Source organism: Balaenoptera ricei, chromosome 4 (assembly GCF_028023285.1).
Source record: "Balaenoptera ricei isolate mBalRic1 chromosome 4, mBalRic1.hap2, whole genome shotgun sequence".
Lineage (NCBI taxonomy): Eukaryota > Metazoa > Chordata > Mammalia > Artiodactyla > Balaenopteridae > Balaenoptera > Balaenoptera ricei.
In genome coordinates, this window is record NC_082642.1 from 78,157,420 (window position 1) to 78,180,465 (window position 23,046).

The window sequence follows — 23,046 nt, forward strand, 5'->3', positions numbered from 1 at the left end:
ATATTCCCAAAACTCCAACATAGCCCTATCGAGCAGGTTTAGAACAGCCCTAGACAATCTCCTGACTTCTCATATGCACAGTCCTCAATCCTGCACACTTTCAGTGTTCCTTAGTCACACCTAACCTCTGACTCCCTTACCACTGAAGATCGGGGTCAGTGGAGTCTCTCCCTGATTGTCCCAATAAACGACTTTCCAGGGCTTCCCTGGTGGCGCAGTGGTTAAGAATCCGCCTGCCAACGCAGGGGACACGGGTTCAAGCCCTGGTCCGGGAAGATCCCACATGCCGTGGAGCAAATAAGCCCGTGTGCCACAACTATGAGCCTGCGCTCTAGAGCCCACGAGCCACAACTACTGAGCCTGTGTTCCTCAACTAATGAAGCCTGCACGCCTAGAGCCCATGCTCCGCAACAAGAGAAGCCACCACGATGAGAAGCCCGCACACAGCAACAAAGGGTAGCCTCCGCTTGCCCCAACTAGAGAAAGCCCACGTGCAGCAACGAAGACCAAACACAGCCAAAAATTAATTAATTAATTAATTAAATTTAAAAAAACAAAAACAAAAATGACTTTCCAGGAAGCACTGGCTCCTCAGTACATTTATCACAGCTCCACAAACACTGGGGTAAAGAGTTCTCTTGCAGAAGCTTTGATACTTCACCCTAAACAGGTATAATCTGATTTGATTTTAAGTCTCGCAGACACTTTCAGAGATTCAAAGGAATGAAAAGGTCAATCTCATTTGCAAGAAATTACTATAAAATATTTACAATTGCAAAATGTCCCTTTCATCAACCATTTCCATTTCATTTTCTTTTGTGTCATTGATTTACTCTGACAGGTCCTTCTGATTTCACAAAATCAAATAGAGAGGGCCTTCTGATATACATGCCTGGAGGAGGGCCAGGAAGACTAGTTAAGGGCCTCAATTAAAGGGTTCAGGTTACATAGTTGTACAGCCACACAGTGGAATGCTTTGTAGCCATTTAAAGTGAGAATACAGATCTCTGTTAAAACCATGGAAACAGGTCCATGATATATAAAGTGGAGAAAACAAGTTACAAAACACTATGTATACATAATTCCTCTTTTAAAAAATAGAGTGCTAGATAGAAATGCAGAGGAAAAGGTATGGATGGCTAGACACCAAAAAAAAAAAAACAAGAGCAAATTTTGTCCTGCATAATGGGATTATGAGTGATTGCTATCTTCGTTTATATCCTTGTCTGTGTTTTCAATGAGCATGTATCATTTTTACAAAAAAAAAAAAACCAACAACAACCTATTTTTTAAAAAAGAGTTCCGTATTAACAGTACTTCACACTGCCACCAGCAGATATCATCCTGCGGAGGACTCTTAACAGCTAGCTGGGAGCAAGGACCTGAGGAGAGAGAGAAATTGAAAGGGGAAGTGAAAGAATATGAAGGATGAATATCTGGATTATGTTTTAATTATATTCAACTAGATGAATAGATTTCAGGGATTTATTTATATTTCTGCCTCCACTCGGAGAGTGTGCCTTCCTAAAGGTCAGGCACAATGTCTCATCCATTTTTACAGCTCAGTATATGGTACCATGATCATGATGCCTGACACATCATAGGTGCTTAATAGACTTGTTGAACTATTAAATGCATGAATGAACGCCAGCCAACCAAGAATCAGTGTCTGTTAGCTCTATATGTAATCCCTTTATCCCATCTTGGCATATTTTATTTTATTTTTCCATAACTTATGTAGAAAATTAGCAGCCCATTTTTACGTGTCAACTATCTTTGCGTTCTTAGAGACGTTCCTTATACAATGGCAAAGGCATTTCTGCTTGCAGATTCTCTTATGTTTCCCTCTTTCCATTAGTTGGAACATGTTTCTCACTCAGAAACTCGTTCTTGACTTTTGCCAATAACTTAAAATGAAAAGCGTTTATGACATCATTGAGGAATTTCAAATTCCTTAAGATCACCTTTGCATCATTTCTTTTTCCTTTCCCATCCCCATATTTGTGCTTCTCTAGACATCATCTTGTAATTTTTTTTCCACCTCATACATATGTGACTTTAGGTTTTCTGTGCCAGGATCATTACAATTGACAATATCCTTTGCAAAACAACATCCTGTTCATATGTTAAGGTTGAGGTGAGCCTTGCAATTTAAAACATGACCTGACAATGAAGCAAAATATTTTAAGCTAGTTCTAGCCTAGATATGTCAGCAGGAATGTTAGGGGTATTTCACAATTTCAGAGGTGGTGCATCTGATTCCCAATGGCCCTCTCCCATTCTCTCTCTCTCTCTCTCTCTCTCTCTCTCTCTCTCTATATATATATATATATATATATCTCCCTTATGATAACTTTATTTCCCTTTCCTCCATTTTCTATTGTAAAGCTCTGTTAAGAGTACACCCTGGAAAAAAAAAAAAAAAAGAGTACACCCTGGAAATTTATGAACTCTTTGGTCCTGGATATACTACTCTCTTCAAAAGCTTGATTATGTTTCTAACTTCTTAGGTGGCGATTTCTAAGCTCCCACTCTCTCCTTTTGTTTATTTATTTATTTTTGTTTATTTATTTATTTGTTTTTTTGGCTGTGCTGTGCGGCATGTGGGATCTTAGTTCCCTGACCAGGAAGGAATTGAACCTGTGCTCCCTACAGTGGAAGTACGGAGTCTTAACCACTGGACCACAAGGGAAATCCCTCTCTCCTTTCATTAGCAGCATCCAGGAGTATCCTCACAACCTTCTCACCTCTCAGTGTTTCTTTTCTCAGTCTTTAAACAATTCTGAGAAAAATTTCTCCCTACTTATTCTTTTGGCACCCCATATATATGCCCATTCTTATTGTACATTTTGTCTCAACACTGCCTTTGATTCCTTCCACCTTCTGGAAATCCAGAATATCTACAGGCAGTACCATATTTCATACTTATCCCCTCTCTTCTTTCATCTCTCTGCTTCTCTCTCTGAAAACCAAGCTTGTCTGTTTGCTCTTTCAACATCATTTTCTCTCACCTTTCTCTGTTACTACTCTTGTATTTTCTCTTATATCGATACCTTCCTTATACCAACATCTTTCACTATTATTTCTCCTTTATCTTTACTAGTTCTTCTGAAAACCTCCCATCCGTATCTGATATTAAGGACAATTAATTTATATCATCATCCTTAATAATTCAGAGGTGATACCCCTGATATTGATTATTCCACATATATAGCATAGTAGTAGGAATCTATACTAAATAAGTAGCACTTTATAATTACACCATGAGGATTTTCTATAACGTGTGGCTACCTGTCTCAAGGAACCACCAAAAAGCTTTGGAGCTTCTTACTCAGCAAGCACAAGGATTTATAAAGACACAATTTAGCAGACAGAGGATAAAATGCAATTAGGAAATAAGTCATTATTCAAGATTCTTCCCTTCAAGGTAAATTCAGTAATTCTGCCAAGTTACCCAAAGCCAACATTTCCAATGCCCAGGTCTCTCTTACTCTCTTACTGCCTGCTCCAGACTGTTCTAACATGATCTTCATTAGACACCAAAGGAGCAGCAGTTCTGTCTGCTTGCCCAGTTCCTACTTCTGACAAAAGTTAAGACCACAACTCTTGCCTATTTTCTCATACTTTCTGAGGAAAGATCTGCTTAGATTCCTAGTCTCAGGGATCCTGAGCTCACAAACTACTTTCTTTTCACTCTTCTCTGCCTTACACGTGGATTCCATCTTTCATGTATTATTTAAGCCAGTCTGAGACATTTAGTCACCCAAAGTAGTTTCTTATTTCAGTATTCAATAATTCTTAAGCAATATCTTGAATCATTAACTCAGCCTTTCAACATATTAAGTGCAACACACAGCTGGCATGCCAAAACCTTACATAATAAAGAAGGTTTTTCTTCCTTCACATAACTTTTTAAATTAAACTTTGTATTGCAATACAACATACATACAGAAAAGTGTACGAATCTATGTGTACCACCCAATGAATTTTTAAAATTGATCACACCTGTATAACCACCACCCAGGTGAAGAAATAGAACAACTTTAGGAAAAAACACTCCTTGGGGCCCCTCCCAATCATTACTCCCATTTATTCTCTCCGAAGATAATCACTAACCCGACTTCTAGACTCATTTAGCGTGTTTTAGGATTTTAGATAAATGGAATTACAGTATGTATTCTTTTATGTCTGGCTTTTTTCCTCAATATTATGTTTGTGAGATTTAGCCATGTTGTGTGAATAGCGATAGTTTGTTCATATTCATTGTTGTATAGGTTTTCATTTAACTATTTTTAGGTTAGTAATTGTAGTCTTATTTAGGAGTTAACAGACTCAAACTTACATTAGTTAAAATCACTGCTCACTTGTTGATATTAAAAGAACGTCGGGGGACCTCCCTGGCAGTCCAGTGGTTAAGACTCCGTGCTTCCAATGCAGGGGTGTGGGTTCGATCCCTGGTCAGGGAACTGAGATCTCACATGCTGCAGGGTACGGCCAAAAAAAAAGTTAAAAAAATAATAAAATAAAAATAAAAGAACATCAGCGGATTGCCTTCAATCATGCATTAAACTAGATAATTTAACAGTACTTGCTTATCTCCCTTTATATCCTCAGTTAAAGGGTATAATATCTTAAATCCTTTTTGTAACAAGGAAGGGGATGAATAAAAGTTGGGATGCTAGATGCATGGTCCAAAGCCTTCACTCTTCAGGAGAGGGTTCACTCAAGAGTTGAGGGTTCCCTCTTAACTATATGATATTGTGCTGGGAGGAGGAACTGGTTTACAGTGAGAGTATGTCTCCATCTTTCCTACCCATTTCCATGTGGGTATTTTCTCATTTGCCTGATATGTAAGAGTCACTCAGCTAGCATAAATATAAAGTTATAACTATAAAACTTCCGGAAGAAACTAGAGCAAAACATACTGCAACATTATGATAAGCAAAGATTTTGTACACTGAACAAGGGACTATAAAAATAACCAGATGTATTAGAAGAAGCAAATATAATTTCTAAAAACAAAAAATATAATTATTGAAAAAAAACCTCAGTGGATAAGTTAAAGCAAATTAGAGACAGATAAAAAGGAATTGGTGACTTAGAAGACAAGGCTGAATATATTTCTCTGCCAGAAAGTGGCAGAGAGAGACAAAGGAATGGAGAAGGAAAAATGAAATGAGGAAAGAAAATCCTAAATGAAACCAAAAGTCAAAAAGGAGGAAAAAAGAAACAAAGTGTGAAATAAGATGGCAGAAATAAATCCAAATATTTTAGTAATAAAAATGAATCTGAATGTACTAAACTCAACAATTTAGTTAGTATTTGTTTAGTTGGATTTTTAAAAGACACACCTAAAACCTAAGGACACAGGAAAGCTAAAGGTAAAAGATAGGAAAAGTTATGTAAGGCAAATACTAATTAAAAGCAAGCTGGGAGGTGGAGTCAAGATGGTGGTGTAGGAAGACATGGACTTATCGTCTCCCCACAACTAAGACGCCTGCCGGCCGCTGGTGGGGGACTCTGTCGCCCAAGGAGACGGGAGGAGCCCCAAAGTGAACTGGTAGGAAGTAGACGGACTGAGGGGGGTCGGAGAAGTGGAGGCCAGACAGGCTCAGTGCCCCTGAGGCCGGGGAGATCAGGAGAGGCAGGTGGGAGGGACTCTCCAGGAGAAGCGGGAGAGGAGCGGAGGGCGATTACCTGGCCCACTGGGGCTGGAGAGCCTGCTGAGCTCCCAAGCTGGTACCCCCACCTCCAAAGCCCCCTCCAGGCCACATGGGTCCCTGGGGGCATAGGAGGGAGGCCTGGGGAGATCAGGAGAGGTAGGTGGGAGGAGCCATCTGGGAGGAGCGGGAGAAGAGCAGAGGGCGATTGCCCTGCCCACTCGAGCCCAGGAAGCCTGCTGGGCTCCCAGGTGAGGTCCCCTGCCCTCTGAGACCAGGGGTGGGGGGCACACCTGGGCCCCTTCTGTTCCTTGAGCCTAAGCCTCACCCCCCCATAGCCCCCAGGGCCTTTTCCAGCCCTGTGGGTCCTAAGCACAGGCCCCACCCACCGCCCAAACCTCACCCTTGCTTAGGCCCTGTCCTCCACAGCCAAGGCCTTCCCCTGCCTTTTTTTTTTTCTTTACCCTCCTCTTTTTTACTATTGTGGTACTGATGTACCTTCTGGTTGTTGATTCATCTATATTTTTATTTTTATATTCTTTCTAACATATATGTTAGTTTCCTAGTCTAATTTTATTTTTTACTTTGTTATTGTTTTGTTTTGTTTTGTTTTGCCACCACATGTGGCTTGCCGGATCTTGGCTCATGAGCCAGGGGTTGGGCCGAAGCTCCTGCAGTGGGAGCTCTGAGTCCGAACCACTGGACTAACAGAGAACCTCAGACCCCAGGAATATTCATCAGAGTGAGGTCTCACAGAGTTCGTCATATCAGCACCAAGATCCAGCTCTACCCAATAGCCTACAAACTCCAGTGTTGGAAGCCTCAGGCCAAACAACAAGTAAGACAGGAACACAATACCACTCATAAAAAAAAAAAAATGAGATGGCAAAAAAATATGTCACAGGGCTTCCCTGGTAGCGCAGTGGTTGAGAGTCTGCCTGCCAATGCAGGGGACACGGGTTCGAGCCCTGGTCTGGGAGGATCCCACATGCCGCAGAGCGGCTGGGCCCGTGAGCCACAACTGCTGAGCCTGCGCGTCTGGAGCCTGTGCTCTGCAATAAGAGAGGCCGCGATAGTGAGAGGCCCGCACACCAGGATGAAGAGTGGACCCCGCTTGCCACAACTGGAGAAAGACCTTGCACAGAAACGAAGACCCAACACAGCCAAAAATAAATAAATTAATTAATTAATTAAAAAAAAATATGTCACAGATGAAGGAGCAAGGTAAAAACCTACAAGACCAAATAAATGAAGAGGAAATAGGCAATCTACCTGAAAAAGAATTCAGAGTAATGATAGGAAAGATGATCCAGAATCTCAGAAATAGAATGGAGGCAGACTGAGAAAATACAAGAAATGTTCAACAGAGATCTAGAAGAACTGAAGAACAAACATACAGAGATGAACAACACAATATTGAAATGAAAAATACACTAGAAGGAATCAATAACAGAATAACTGAGGCAGGAGAACGAATAAGTGAGCTGGAAGACAAAATGGTGGAAATACCTGCCGAGGAGCAGAATAAAGAAAAAAGAATGAAAAGAATTGAAGACAATATCAGAGACCTCTGGGACAACACTAAATGCACCAACATTCAAATTATAGGGGTCCCAGAAGAAGAAGAGAAAAAGAAAGGGTTTGAGAAAATATTTGAAGAGATTATAGTTGAAAACTTCCATAACATGGGAAAGGAAAGAGTCAATAGTCAATCTACCCAGCAAGGATCTCATTCAGATTCAATGGAGAAGTCAAAAGCTTTTCAGACAAGCAAAAGCTAAGAGAAATCAGCACCACCAAACCAGCATTACAACAAATGCTAAAGAAACTTCTCTAGGCGGGAAACACAAGAGAAGAAAAAGACCCACAAAAACAAACCCAAAACAATTAAGAAAATGGTAATAGGAACATACATATCAATAATAACCTTGAATGTAAATGGATTAAATGCCTCAACCAAAAGACACAGACTGGCTGAATGGATACAAAAACAAGACCCATATATATGCTATCTACAAGAGACACACTTCAGGCCTAGGGACACATACAGATGGAAAGTGAAGGGATGGAAAAAGGTATTCCATGCAAATGGAAATCAAAAGAAAGCTGGAGTAGCAATACTTGTATCAGATAAAATAGACTTTAAAATAAAGACTGTTCCAAGAGATAAGGAGGGACACTACATAATGATCAAAGAATCAATCCAAGAAGAAGATATAACAATTATAAATGTTTATACACCCAACATAGGAGCACCTCAATACATAAGGCAAATGCTAACAAACATGAAAGAAGAAATGGACGGTAACACAATAATAGTAGGGAACTTTAACACCCCACTTACACCAATGGACAGATCATCCAAACAGAAAATAAATAAGGAAACACAAGCTTTAAATGACATAAGAGACCAGATAGATCTAATTGATATTTATAGAACATTCCACCCCAAAGTGGCAGAATACACTTTCTTCTCAAGTGCACATGGAACATTCTCCAGGATAGATCGCATTTGGGTCACAAATCAAGCCTTGGAAAATTTAAGAAAATTGAAATCATATCCAGCATCTTTTCTGACTACAATGCTATGAGATTGCAAATCAATTACAGGAAAAAAACTGTAAAAAACACAAATACATGGAGGCTAAACAGTGCACTACTAAATAACCAAGAGATCACCAAAGAAATCAAAGAAGAAATTAAAAAATACACAGAAACAAATGACAACGAAAACATGAGAACCCAACCTATGGGACGCAGCAAAAGCAGTTCTAAGAGGGAAGTTTATAGCAATTCAATCTCACCTCAAGAAACAAGAAAAATCTCAAATAAACAATCTAACCCTAAACTTAAAACAGCTAGAGAAAGAAGAACAAAGAAAACCCAAAGACAGTAGAAGGAAAGAAATCATAAAGATCAGAGCAGAAATAAATGAAATAAAAACGAAGAAAAAAATAGCAAAGATCAATAAAACTAAAAGCTGGTTCTTTGGGAAGATAAACAAAATTGATAAACCCTTAGCCAGACTCATCAAGAAAAAAAGGGAGAGGACTCAAATCAATAAAATTAGAAATGGAAAAGGAGAAATCACAACTGACACTGCAGAAATACAAAGGATTATAAGAGACTACTACAAATAACTATATGCCAATAAAATGGACAACCATGAAGAAATGGACAAATTCTTGGAAAGGTACAATTTTCCAAGACTGCCCCAGGAAGAATTAGAAAATATAAACAGACCTATCACAAGTAATGAAATTGAAACCATAATTAAAAATCTTCCAACAAACAAAAGTCGAGGACCAGATGGCTTCACAGGCGAAATTCTATCAAACATTTAGAGAAGAGCTAACACCTATCCAGCTCAAACTCTTCCAAAAAATTGCAGAGGTAGAAACACTCCCAAATTCATTCTATGAAGCCACCATCACCCTGATACCAAAACCAGAAAAAGATATCACAAAAAAAGGAAATTATAGACCAACATCACTGACGAACATAGATGCAAAAGTCCTGAGCAAAATACTAGCAAACAGAATCTAACAGCACATTAAAAGGATCATACACCATGAAAAAGTGGGGATTTATCCCAGCGATGCAAGGATTCTTCAATATATGGAAATCAATCAATGTGATACACCACATTAACAAATTAAGAAATAAAAACCATATGATCATCTCAGTAGATGCAGAAAAAGCTTTTGACAAAATTCAACACCAATTTATTATAAAAACTCTCCAGAAAAATGGGCATAGAGGGAACCTACCTCAACATAATAAAGGCCATATATGACAAACCCACAGCAAGCATCATACTCGATGGTGAAAAACTGAAAGCTTTTCCACTAAGATCAGGAACAAGACAAGGATGTCCACTCTCACCACTATTATTCAACATAGTTTTGAAGTCCTAGCCACAGCAATTAGAGAAGTAAAAGAAATAAAAGGAATACAAATTGGAAAAGAAGAAGTAAAACTGTCACTGTTTGCTGATGACATGATACTATACATAGAAAATCCTAAAGATGCCACCAGAAAACTACTAGAACTAATCAATGAATTTGGTAAGGTTGCAGGATACAAGGTTAATGCACAGAAATCTCTGGCATTTGTATACACCAACAACGAAAAATCAGAAAGAGAAATTAAGGAAACACTCCCATTTATGATTGCAACAAAAAGAATAAAATACCTAGGAATAAACCTGCCTAAGGAGGAGAAAGACTTGTACTCAGAAAACTATAAAACACTGATGAAAGCAATCAAAGATGACATAAACAGATAGAGAAATATACCATGTTCTTGGATTGGAAGAATCAATACTGTGAAAATGACTATACTACCCAAAGCAATCTACAGATTCAATGCAATCCCTATCAAACTACCAATGGCATTCTTCACAGAATTAGAACAAAAAATCTTAAAATTAGTATGGAGACACAAAAGACCCTGAATACCCAAAGCAATCTTGAGAAAGAAAAACGGAATTGGAGGAATCAGGCTCCCCGATTTCAAACTATAACACAAAGCTACAGTAATCAAGACAGTATGGTACTGGCACAAAAACAGAAATATAGATCAATGGTACAGGATAGAATGCCCAGAGATAAACCCACGCATATATGGGCACCTAATTTACGACAAAAGAGGCAAGAATATACAATGGAGAAAAGACAGCCTCTTCAATAAGTGGTGCTGGGAAAACTGGACAGCTACATGTAAAAGAATGAAATTAGAACACTACTTAACACCATACACAAAAATAAACTCCAAATTGATTAAAGACTTAAATGTAAGACCAGACACCGTAAAACTCTTAGAGGAAAACATAGGAAAAACACTCTTTGACATAAACCACAGCAAGATCTTTTTTGACCCACGTCCTAGAGTAATGGAAATAAAAACAAAAATAAACAAATGGGGCTTAATTAAACTTAAAAGCTTTTGCACAGCAAAGGAAACCATAAGCAAGACAAAAAGACAGCTCTCAGAATGGGAGAAAATATTTGCAAATGAAACAACAGACAAAGGATTAATCTCCAAAATATACAAACAGCTCATGGAGCTCAATATCAAAAAAACAAACAATCCAGTTAAAAAAATGGGTGGAAGACCTATATAGATATTTCACCAAGGAAGACATACAGATGGCCAAGAGGCACATGAAAAGATGCTCAACATCACTAATCATTAGAGAAATGCAAATCAAAACTACAATGAGGTATCACCTCACACTGGTCAGAATGGCCATTATCAAAAGATCTAGAAACCATAAATGCTGGAAAGGGAACCCTCTTGCACTGTTGGTGGGAATGTAAATTGATATAACCACTGTGGAGAATAGTATGGAGGTTCCTTAAAAGACTGAAAATAGAACTACCATATGACCCAGCAATCCCATTACTGGGCATATACCCTGAGAAAACCATAATTCAAAAAGAGACATGTACCACAATGTTCATTGCAGCACTATTTACAATATCCAAGACATGGAACCAACCTAAATGTCCATCGACAGATGAATGGATAAAGAAGATGTGGCGCATATATACTGTGGAATATTACTCAGCCATAAAAAGAAATGAAATTGAGCTATTTGTTGTGAGGTGGATGGACCTAGGGTCTGTCATATAGAGTGAAGTCAGTCAGAAAGAGAAAAACAAATACCGTATGCTAATGCATACATATGGAATCTAAAAAAATGGTACTGATGAACCTAGTTGCAGGGCAGGAATAAAGAGGTAGATATAGAGAATGGACTTGAGTACTTGGGGTGGGAGGGGGAAGCTGGGGCGAAGTGAGAGTAGCATCAACGTATATAAACTACCTAATGTAAAATAGTTGGCTGGTGGGAAGAAGCAGCATAGCACAGGGAGATCAGCTGGATGCTTTGCGATGACCTAGAGGGGTGGGATAGGGAGGATGGGAGGGCTGCTCAAGAGGGAGGGGAGGGCTTCCCTGGTGGCGCAGTGGTTGAGAATCTGCCTGCCAATGCAGGCGACACGGGTTCAAGCCCTGGTCTGGGAAGATCCCACATGCCGCAGAGCAACTAAGCCCGTGTGCCACAACTACTGAGCCTGCGCGTCTGGAGCCTGTGCTCCGCAACAAGAGAGGCCGCGATAGTGAGAGGCCCGCGCACCGTGATGAAGAGTGGCCCCCACTTGCCGCAACTAGAGAAAGCCCTCGCACAGAAACGAAGACCCAACACAGCCATAAATTAATTAATTAATTAATTAATTAATTTTAAAAAAAACAAAAAGAGGGAGGGGATATGGGGACATGTGTACGCATATGGCTGATTCTCTTTGTTGTGCAACAGAAACTAACACAGTATTGTGAAGCAATTATACTCCAATAAAGATCTATTGAAAAAAAAAGCAAGCTGGAATGGTTCTTCAACATCAGACAAAATTGTCATTAAGACAAAAACAATTATTCAGAATAAAGAGAATCTCAACATAACAATAAAATGTTTAATCACTTGGAGGATATAAGCATTATAAAGTTGAATGCATCTAATAAAATAGCCTCAAATATATATAAGGCAAAAATAGAAAGAATTAAAAAGATAAAGTGACAGTTCTGTAATTACAATAGATTTCAACACATCTCAAGGTGACAACACATTATTGAAAAAATAATATACTTTAACCACACAGTTAAATTAGATTTAATGAGAATATATAGAACTCTACACTTAACAATTGGAGAATACATTCTTTGCAAGCACATTTGGAATATTTACAAAAATTAACTATATATAAAGCATGTTTCAAAATTTAGTAGCAGTCAGACTGTATTCTCTGAAATTATTGTTATTAACATTTAAATAGTGCTAATTATGTACCAGCACTGTTCTAAGCATTTTATAATTATGACCTTATTTAACCCTTATAACAACATAATGAGATAAGAGCTATTACTATCATCCATTTTATAGATGAAGAAACTGAGGCAAAGAGGTGAAGTAACTTAAGTAACTTACACCCAGGATCACACAGCTTGTAAATGGTGGACCTGGGATTCACACTGAGGGAGTCCAGCTTTAAAGTTCATGCTCTTAACCACTTTTCTATGCTGCCTCTTTAGTCACAAACTAGAAACAAAAAACAAACAAAAAACTCTTCCATATTTGTAGACTAAAATGTATGTTTCTAAATAACTCATAGATCAAAAAAACAAATAATTGATTTTTTTTAATCCCTTAGAATTGAAACTAGTACATAACAAAACTTGAGGGAGGTAAATATTTCAAAGGAAATGTATAACTTTAAATAAATATATAGGGACTTCCCTGGTGGTGAAGTGGTTAAGAATCCACCTGCCAATGCAGGGGACACAGGTTCAAGCCCTGGTCCGGGAAGATCCCACATGCCGCAGAGCAACTAAGTCCGTGCGCCACAACTACTGAGCCTGTGCTCTAGAGCCCGTGAGCCACAACTACTGAGCCCATGCGCCACAACTACTGAAGCCCACGTGCCTAGACCCCACGCTCCACAGCAAAAGAAGCCACTGAAATGAGAAGCCTGCACACCACAACGAGGAGTAGCCCCCGCTTGCCGCAACTAGAGAAAGCCCGCGCACAGCAATGAAGACCCAACACAGCCAAAAATAAATAAATAAATTTACAAATAAACATATATGAAAAGAAGAAAGGATGCCACAATTCTCAGAAATGTGAAAGTAATGTGTAGTAACAGATCAGTGGTTACCTGGGGTCAGAATGGGGTGGGGAAGGGCAGGAGGGAGTGGTTACAAAGGTTATAACCACTCCTTGGTTGTGTTGATGGTTCCACAGGTGCATATATATATGTCAAAACTCATCAAAGTGGAGTCTTTAAACAGTTTATTTTATGCCAATTATACCTCAATAAAACAATTTTATAAATGTGCCCATAGGGAAAAAAACTTAAACGTTATATGAGGGTGTAAAGTGAAAAGTAAAAGTTCTTCTGCATTCCCCACCTGCCACTACTAATGTCTTTGAAGTCTTCCATGAGAACTTTCCCAAGCATATCCATCTCCCTTTCCTCCAAGGAGGTAATAACTCTTCTAAATTTTGTATTTATTATTCCCTTACTTTTTGTTTTAGTTTTACTGCATAAGCATATTTCAAACAATCTGTTGTTTAAATATGTATATTTGGGGATATACATATGTTAGATAATATCATACTGTATATATTTTGCAACTTGTTTTTTATTATTCAACATTGTACTTTTTTTTTCCAACATTATACTTTTGAGATTTAACCATGTTGATAGATAAAGTGAAGTTAATTCAGGTCTTTGCTGCACAGTATTCCATTACATAATTATCTGCACTAATGCTATAGCCGCTAACCACATGTGGCTACCGAGCACTTAAAATGCAGCTGTTATGACTGGGAGACTGAATTTTTAATTTTAGTTAATTTAAATTTTAATAGCCACATGTGACTAGTAGCTACATACTAAACAGTGCGCTGCTAGAGTATGCACCTAGAAGTAGAACTGCTGGTTCTTACAATACACACATCTTCTATTTTAGGAAGTCACAGCATACTGTTTTCCAAAGTGCTTTTACTCCCATCCACAGTGCATAGGAGTTTCTGTGGCTCTACAGCCTCACCAACACTTCTATTATCAGACTTTTAAAGTTTTGCCATCTATTGAGTGTGAAATTATATTTTCTTGTGATTTTAAGTTAATTTGCTTTCCATAATTGCAAATGAGATTAAGTATCTTTTTATTGTTTAGTGACTGTGTTTCCCCTTCTGTAAAATGCCAACTCAGTACATGTCTTCAGTACATTTTTATAATACATGGGGGAGGTAGTTGTTGTTATTCATTTATAGGCATGTCATATTTTTCTATTATTATTTTGTCAGTTATATATGTGTTGCAAACATATTTTCCCAGTTTGTGACCTGACTTTTCATATTTAGTGTCCTTTAATGAACAAAAGTTTAAAATTTTCAACACTGCTGAATTTATGTTTATCACTTTAGGGTCCCATGTTAATAAATCCTTGCTTATCCAAAATCTGAAATTTCTAAAAATGCAGAAAAACTGGATCACTCACCCATCATTGGTGATAATGTAGAATGGGACTGCCACTCTGGGAAAGAGTATCCCAGTTTCTTTAAAAACTGTATATGCAGGGAGTTCCCTGGTGGCCTAGTGGTTAGGATTCCAGGCTTTCACTACCATGGACCATGTGGGGCAGCCAAAAACAAACAAACAAACAAACAAACAAAAAACTGTACATGAAAATACCATACAATCCAGCAATTACACTTCTGGGTATTTATTCCAGAAGACTTAATGTGCACACAAAAACCAGAACACAAATGTCTCTAGCAGCTTTATGCATAATAGGCAAAAACTATAAACAACTCTGTGAAGAAAAATGTATTTGACCCCTGCTCCCAGTTCCTGACACAGAGTTCCTAAAACCCTGTAATTTCCTGAGTGATAGGGGTGTGAGGAACATCTTTTGTTCTGATATTTGGTCTTTGATCCTGGTTCCTGACACAGATCTCCTAAATCCCTTGAATTTCCTGGATGATAGGAGCACTTTTTGCTCTCCTGAGGTGACTTTTGGTGGACTCCTGGATAGCTTCAGGATGGGGACTGGTCACTAGAAAGATCAAGCCATGATTAGAAGCTCCAATCCCCATCCTCGGAAGAGAGGAGAGGAGCTGGAGATTGAGTTAGTAATCAATCATGCCCATGTAATGAAGCTTCCATAAGAAATCCTGAACTATGGAGTTTGGAGAGCTTCTGGATTGACGAATACATCCACGTGCTGGGAGGGTGGCACACCCCAACGCCACAGGGACAGAAGTTCCTGTGCTCAGGACCCTTCTAGACCTTGCCCTGTATGTCTTTTCATCTGGCTATTTATCTGTATCCTTTATTATATACTTTATAATAAACTGGTAAACACAAGTGTTTCCATGAGTTCTATGAGCCATTATAGTAAACTATCAAACCTGAGGATGGGGTTGTGGGAAGCCCCAATTTATAGTCACTTGTTCAGAAGTATGGGAGGCCTGGGTTTGGGATTGGCATCTGAAGTAGGGGGCAGTCTTGTGGGAATGAGACTTTTACCTGTGGGATCTGCACTAACTCTGGGTAGTTAATGTCAGAATTGCTTGGTATGAGGGGGGGAAAACCCCACACATTTGGTGTCCAAAGTGTTGCGAGTAAAACAGAGGAAATAAGTGTTTTCCCTTAAAACTCAGAAGTCCTTCACCAGGTGAAAAAACAAACTGTGGTACATCCATACCATGGACTACTACTCAGCAATGTAAAAGGGGTGAGTACTTATACAGGCAGCAATCTGGATGGATCTCCAGAGAATTTTGTTGAATGAAAAAAGCCAATACCAAAAGGTTACATCTGCATGATTTGATCTATATAACATTCTTGAAATGACAAAATTATAGACATGGAGAACAAATGAATGGTTGCCAGGTGGTGGAAGAATGGGGAGGGAGGTGGTGGTAGCTATAAAAGGGTGACATGAAAGAATCCTGGTGTTAATGTTCTGTATCGTGAGTGTATCAATAGCAATATCAATATCCTGATTGTGGTATCTCAATATAGCCCATCCCAAAGGTTTTCAATAATGTGAGTGTGAACCAGAACCATCCGGGGAGCTTTCAGACATACACACACAAACCTCCAAATGGTTTTTCTACTCACACACATTACCTGATGGCGCCAAGGCTGTAGGCCTTTACAGACATTAGATAAGGAAGGGTAAGTGGGAGAGTTCTGTTTTAGGAGAATGGCAAAATAAAGGATTAGGTTGGGGGAAACTAGACAGAGGAAACCTTATGAAGAAGCTATTCCAACAGTACGTACAAGGGATGACGCAGTTCTGTACTGTGGTGCTAGCTGCGGGGACAGAGTTCTGATAGGTTTATGTCTCAAAAAAGGAGCTTAGGGCTTCCCTGGTGGCACAGTGGTTAAGAATCCGCCTGCCAACGCAGGGGACACGGGTTCGAGCCCTGGTCCCAGAAGATCCCACATGCCGCGGAGCAACTAAGCCCGTGTGCCACAGCTACTAAGCCTGCGCTCTACAGCCTGCGAGCCACAACTACTGAGCCCGCGTGCCACAACTACTGAAGCCCACGCACCTAGAGCCTGTGCCCCGCAACAAGAGAAGCCACCGCAATGAGAGGCCCGCACACCGCAACAAAGAGTAGCCCCCGCTCGCCGCAACTAGAGAAAACCCACAGCAATGAAGACCCAATGTGGCCAAAAATAAATAAAATAAAACAAATTAATTTTTAAAAAAGGAGCTTAACCTCTCAAGTAAGCTTCTTAACTAAGTATTGACAGTAATCCCTAATGTCCACAGTTGGATAGAGGATATACTTCTAGGTCTGCAACAAAATAATTACACGTTCTTGCCTTGTGAAATCAGCAAGTGTCCCCGCCACAAGAGAGCGTACCCATCCCTTCCTGGTGGTCCATGCACTTTCTCTGAGGCACAGTTAGTTCCAGAAGGACCTGAGGAGACCTTTATCAATGGCCTCACCTGCCCCATCTCCCAAGTCCCCCAGTTTTCCTGAAAGGTCCTTGTTACTCAAATTTAAACCACTTATCTAGACAAGGCGGCTAAACAGGTACTTGTCCCCTAGTCTTGGCCTAACTTCCTCCCTGCCTGGAGCCCAGAAGGCATACCTGGACAGGGGCAAAGCAGGACACTCTGCTGTGACCTCTCTGGCCACAGCCTCTCACCAGGGAGGGGCTACCTGTCATGAGCAGTATTCAAAACCAGGAACCAAGGTGTGGTCTGGGCTCCTTTAAGCTCGAGAGTTTGGGGGTTCCTGGTGAGTCCCCAGAGAAGAGTCCAGAAGAGGAGGAGGGAAGGGGGGTGGCCCACCACAGGGGGATTCCTCCTCTGCCTCCCTGTCAGCCTTCTGCTTCAAGGTAAGACGGGGCAAGAACAGGGAAAGAGGGGAATACTGTTCTGGGAAAATTCCAGAAACTTCCTCATTCCCCAGAACTAGAAAGCATCTAAAATAACTGGGTTATACATTTCTTTTCTCTGTAGTATCTGTATTTTGGTTTCCTTTGGGAAACAGATGAAACACCCATTTCACTGATCAGTACGCACAGCGCCCGTCTCATTTGCCTGCATAGACATCTACCAAATTGTCTGTCTTTCCATTTTACTACCTCTCTGATTCCACCCCTTTATAATGTTCAACTCTTCCTTTATACCACGATTAGTAACTATGAACAGGGCCGTTTGGGTCCTGTTAATAATAATATAACTCCTTTCCCACCTCACTTGGGAAGGTCTTGTAGAGGAGGTAATGTGGAGGGAAAAGGACAATGTTTGCTTCCCCCCAGATATGTTTCTCCTTAGTCTGGAGATGTACCTTATGAGTTAACTGGTATGGGGAGACAGTAGAAGAGGCATGGAAAAGAACTTGCTGGGCTCAGCTACAGGAATAACCAGAGTCACCTGCGCTTGGGGTGTGGGTGAGGTGGGCAGAAGGGCTTTTACATTTCGTCACATAGCTCCACCAGTCACATGGTAGATGATCAATGAGATCTTTTCAAGATGGTGATGATGAAAATGGCTCCCACAGATCTTAGAGGAAGTCATTGGGTTTGAGAAGGGCACAGAGCCCAGAACAGTGTAGGTAGTCAATAAATTTACATTGACTACAACGTTCCTTAAGTTCCCACATGTTTTACATCACGCTCATGTTTACTTCTCTCCAAACTTTTCCTTTCAGGAAATGAGAAAACATGAAAGTCGGAAGGGAACACTGAGAAACAAAATTTTAGGGGAATTTTGTTCAGTGTCTATGAGGAAGAATCACAATAGAGCTAGAGAGAAAAAAGTATGGTCAGACAAAGGCCAAAACTTTAGGGTTATGACTATGGAAGGAATAGGCCTCCCCAGAGAGGCAGTCTGCATACAGATTTGGGTAGGCTTTATATGGGAGCAAAACCACAGGAAGAAAGGGCTGAGCCCTGACTCAGCTCACCACATCAACTTCCATCATTTGCCTACCAGACCAGACCAGCCCCCCCAGCCCTGGCAGGAAGAACTTGGCATTCGGGGATCTTGGCCCAAGAAGGAGGGGTTCACATGCCCAGCCCATGTCCACATTTTCTTTCTCTGCAGAGAGGCTCTAGGGTCCCAGCCCTGGCACTCCTCTCACTTAGGAAACACAAAAGCCCTATTCCCATCTCATGGGGTCTCTACTCTATACAGGAAGGGCAAACACTTTCAGCATCAATTGTTCAGTCTTTGACCAGCATGGGGTAGACCCTGCTGTCTTCCAGGCTATATTTAACCAGAAGGACTTCCGTCCAGTCATCAACTACAGCATCCCCACTCATATCAACATCTCCTTCACCCTGTCTGCCAGCCTCAAAGTGGTGAGTTCTGACTGATAACATTCTTTCCATAGCCTGCTAATAGGAAACAAGAACTCTTTACCCTGTCAATCCAACACTGCACCTGTCCAGTAGTGAGCAAAGAGTCCCCTGAATGAATTCTGTACAAGTTAAATGTTCATCCTATGGGGTGGAGAGACATGAAGGGGAACGCTGCTGTGACATTTCTGCAGGTAACGTTTGTCCTTGAGTCCTGCCCTTATAGGAATATTATACTAAGAAAACATTAGTTTTCCAATGGGCCCCCATGCTGTTTTTTCCCCTATATTTTCCATGCAACCTGCATTTTTCTGAACTACTTTCTTTTGAGACTTGTAATTGAAAAGCTGAACTGTCACATGGGACCACTTAGGAAACAAAGGAAGGAGGTAGACTAGGACCTGATTTCATGGCATTAATGATCCTGGATGGGGATTTTTTGGTTAGGATGCACAACTTCAGCTGCTGATGTCATTTCTGCGGTTAAAGTTGGTATGTAAGCTCAGCTTTCTTCTTCTCTCTTTCTCCTTGCCTGATTTTCTGGCTTTGTTTGCAAAAATCACATTTTGTTGAAATTGACAGTGCCCAAGGGAATACACAAAGCCAACCAGAATGGGGCCAGTGCTGGTGACAAATAGCTTTCTGGGCTGCCAATCAACTTTGAAATTCAGATGGAAAAAACAGAAAGAAGGAGGGCAGCACAGTTGGAAGCCCCTAAGTAAGCTTCAAGGTCCAAATGTATCCAGAACCCAGCTTACGATTTCCCTTGAGCAGGAAGTGAAAGGCCAGTAAGACTTTGTTAGCTAGAGAAGAGGGACATTATCACCAGAAAGAGAAGAGGAAAAAGAGTTTAAAAGGAAATGTGGTTAAAAAAAAAAAAAAAAAAAAACCCTCAGGGAATTCCCTGGTGGTCCAGTGGTTAGGACTCCGCACTGCCACTGCAGGGGGCACAGGTTCCATCCTTGGTCGGGGAACTAAGATCCCTCATGCTGCGCGGTGTGGCCAAAAACAAAAGACCAAAACAAAACAAAAAAGCAACATGCATAATAATGTGCACAGTATCATTCTATCTGTGTAAATAAAAATGAATGCTGGAATATATATTTTTTCTAGAATGCTATATAAAAAACTGTTAATAATGGACCTGAGTTGGTGATATGAACTGAGTTGGAGTGAATTAAGGAGGGAAAAAATTATCCTTCATATTTATACCTTTCTGGAATTGTTGAAGTTTTATCATACGCCCATAGTACATACATTTAGAAAAAAAATACATACATATGTATATATTTTTAAGGGACTGGAAGGGCAGGAGATGCTGACATAAACTAGCTCCAGGTTTCAGCCATAACCATCCCTCTGGGCCCTATGCCCTAGATCTGGAGTCACCCATGCATCAGCTGGGACCCAGAAGAATGTGGTGATATCAATAAACTCACCCTGACAGCTGAGAACCTGTGGCTCCAAGACATCTTCATCGTGGAATCGTGGGTATCAGGGCGGGGAAAAGCCGGGGGAAGACCCTTCTGCAAGGAGCAGGCGAGGGTGCTGCAGGGCACACCCATGCAGCGGGGCCACTGCAAACTTATTTCAGAGAGGAGCACAGTCACAGCGCATCAACTTCTCCGCTAGAAATGAGAAAGCGGTAGGGAGAAAAGATGGCGGAGTGGCAGCATTGGGAAGCCCTGCCTTAAGAGCGGAACGTAAACTGATGTGAAACCCAGAGCATCTGCCCCGCCTCCCCTTCCACCACTTAGCAACGATGTGGATCACACTCTGGATGGCCTCTCCGCCTGTGTGACTAATGAAGGTCGCGTTGTGTACAACAAACCGATGCAGGTGACCAGCATCTGTAGCCTGGACATCTACTTCTCTTTTGACCAGAGGAACTGCACCCTCACTTTTAGCTCTTTCCTCTACACAGGTGAGTTGCAGTGGAGGTTCCGGCACGGGGTAAACTGAGATCAACCGTGGGGCAACAAAAAAGCACTCAGAGGCAAAGTCATTTTTTTAAATGCATAAAAAAGGACAGTGGAGTATTTGCTAATTGGGGGTGTGTGGATGGTGGGGTAGGGGAAGTTGAACTTAAGAGAGAACAAGACTTCCTGAGAAAGCCCAGAATTGAAAGAAGGCAATTGGGCAGCAAGGAAGTCACATTACAGGACTGTCTGAAAGAGATAGCTAAAGCAGTTGTTGAATCATCTCTCTGAGCCCCACACAGAGTAGGTGCTGAGCAGATGTGTGCTGAGTGAGTGTCTGTCTCCCCCCTGCAGTGGAAAACCTGTTGCTGGGCATGGACAGGAAGTGTGGGAGATAACAGACACCTCGCGTGACACTGGCCACACACAAGGGGAGTGGGAGCTCCTGGGCATCAACAAGGCCACCCCGAAGATATCTGTGGGCTCCAGCCTTTTTGACCAGATCATGTTCTAGGTAAGGCCAGAGATTCTGGCATGGCTGTCCATCCCCCATTTCTTTCTCATCGTACACTTCTAAATCTCAGAGCCTCTCACCTCTTGCCCTAAGACCAGAAAGTTCCTGGGCACCATAACCCTTATAGCGTTCCTCTCTCCCAAGTCCCCCAAAGAAGTCCCCCTCTCTGAACCAGCTCTGGCCTAGGTTTTCTTTGGTGGGTATGGGGGAGTCTTATTAGTCATATGAAAGCTGCTCCTCATCCAGCCCCAGAAAGAGCCCCTGCTGGAGTGAGCACATCAAGAAAGGAAGAGTCTGGAATCATCTCTTGGTTTCCCTTCAGTTCTAGCTTCACCTGGTTCTCTGCTCTCTCCTCCCCACCGGGTGGCCATCAGGCGCAGGCCCAGCCTCTACGTCATAAACCTCCTGGTGCCCAGTAGCTTTCTGATAGCCATCGACGCCCTCAGCTTCTACCTGCCGGCAGAAAGTGAGAGCCGCGCCCCATTCAAGATGACACTCCTGCTGGGCTACAACGTCTTCCTGCTCATGATGAATGACTTACTCCCTGCCAGTGGCACCTCCCTCATCAGTATGGCCCCCACCCCACTGTTGAAAAATGAAAAAAGAAAAAACAAGGAGGCAGGGTAGGTGGGTGAACTGGCTAGATCTGCTGAGGCAGCAGAGGGAGACAGTGGTCATCTTAGAAAGGGCTCGGTGTGTGAGACAGAAAAAAGGGGGGCTTGGTGGTTCCTCTGGACCTGACTCACTCAGGTGTGCTCCTTCCCGCCACCCAGGTGTCTACTTTGCCCTGTGTCTGTCACTGATGGTGGTCAGCCTGCTGGAGACCATCTTCATCACCTACCTGCTGCACCTGGCCACCATCCAGCCCCCACCCATGCCTCGCTGCCTCCATCCCCTGCTTCTACACTGCACCAGCCCAAGGAAATGCTGCCCTGCTGCTCTCTGGAAGGAGGATGTGGGCCTGGGCCTCACACCCACCCACCTGTCCGGTAAGAGAAGTCTGCACTGCCCGCACTCTCTGCACTGGGCCCAACTTCCCATTTCTCTAATCCTGTCTCCTTCCCACTTCACAGCTGAGTCTCTGCCCTCTCCACAGGACAGAAGGAGCCAGGGGAATTGGGAGGGAAGGAGCTGGGACCCAGAGAGGCAGAACTGAATGGTGGCTCAGGATGGACAAGGGCCCAGCTAGCTGACCTGTGGGTGCAGTTCAGCCACATGATGGACACCCTGCTCTTCCGCGTCGACCTGCTTTTCTTGGCCACCTCCATCACTACGGTCATCATCCTCCGGAACACCTAGGAGTAGTGTTCTAATGGTGCAAGAACACCTGGTGTTCAGGTTTCCTTGGCTTCAACTAACCATCCCAGGCCCTGTTCCCCTGCTCCAATCCACATACAACAGTCCCAGAAATGTGCCCGCGATCCCTGCTCCAGCCCTCCCAGGGCTTAAACAGAACCACTGCCGACTCTCTCAGAACTGACATTATATTTCCAAAACACAATGAATTCAGAATATACATGTTTATGTTAGAAATATCATTTTTACTGGAAAAGGAA

At 41.6% G+C, this 23,046-nt stretch overlaps 2 protein-coding genes across 2 annotated transcripts in view; one reads left to right on the top strand and one right to left on the bottom strand.

Moving 5' to 3' along the window:
- Positions 1–23,046, bottom strand: part of ABCC5 (ATP binding cassette subfamily C member 5) — a 194,068-nt gene that overhangs the window by 125,449 nt on the left and 45,573 nt on the right. The window lies entirely within an intron of this gene.
- On the top strand, positions 16,367–22,789 carry LOC132364368 (5-hydroxytryptamine receptor 3C-like). The gene is given in 11 exon segments (XM_059919970.1): positions 16,367–16,380; positions 17,469–17,590; positions 18,894–19,060; positions 19,505–19,549; positions 20,435–20,544; positions 20,815–20,981; positions 21,331–21,354; positions 21,357–21,488; positions 21,852–22,058; positions 22,264–22,479; positions 22,587–22,789. Coding segments are annotated over 11 exon segments (1,407 nt in total).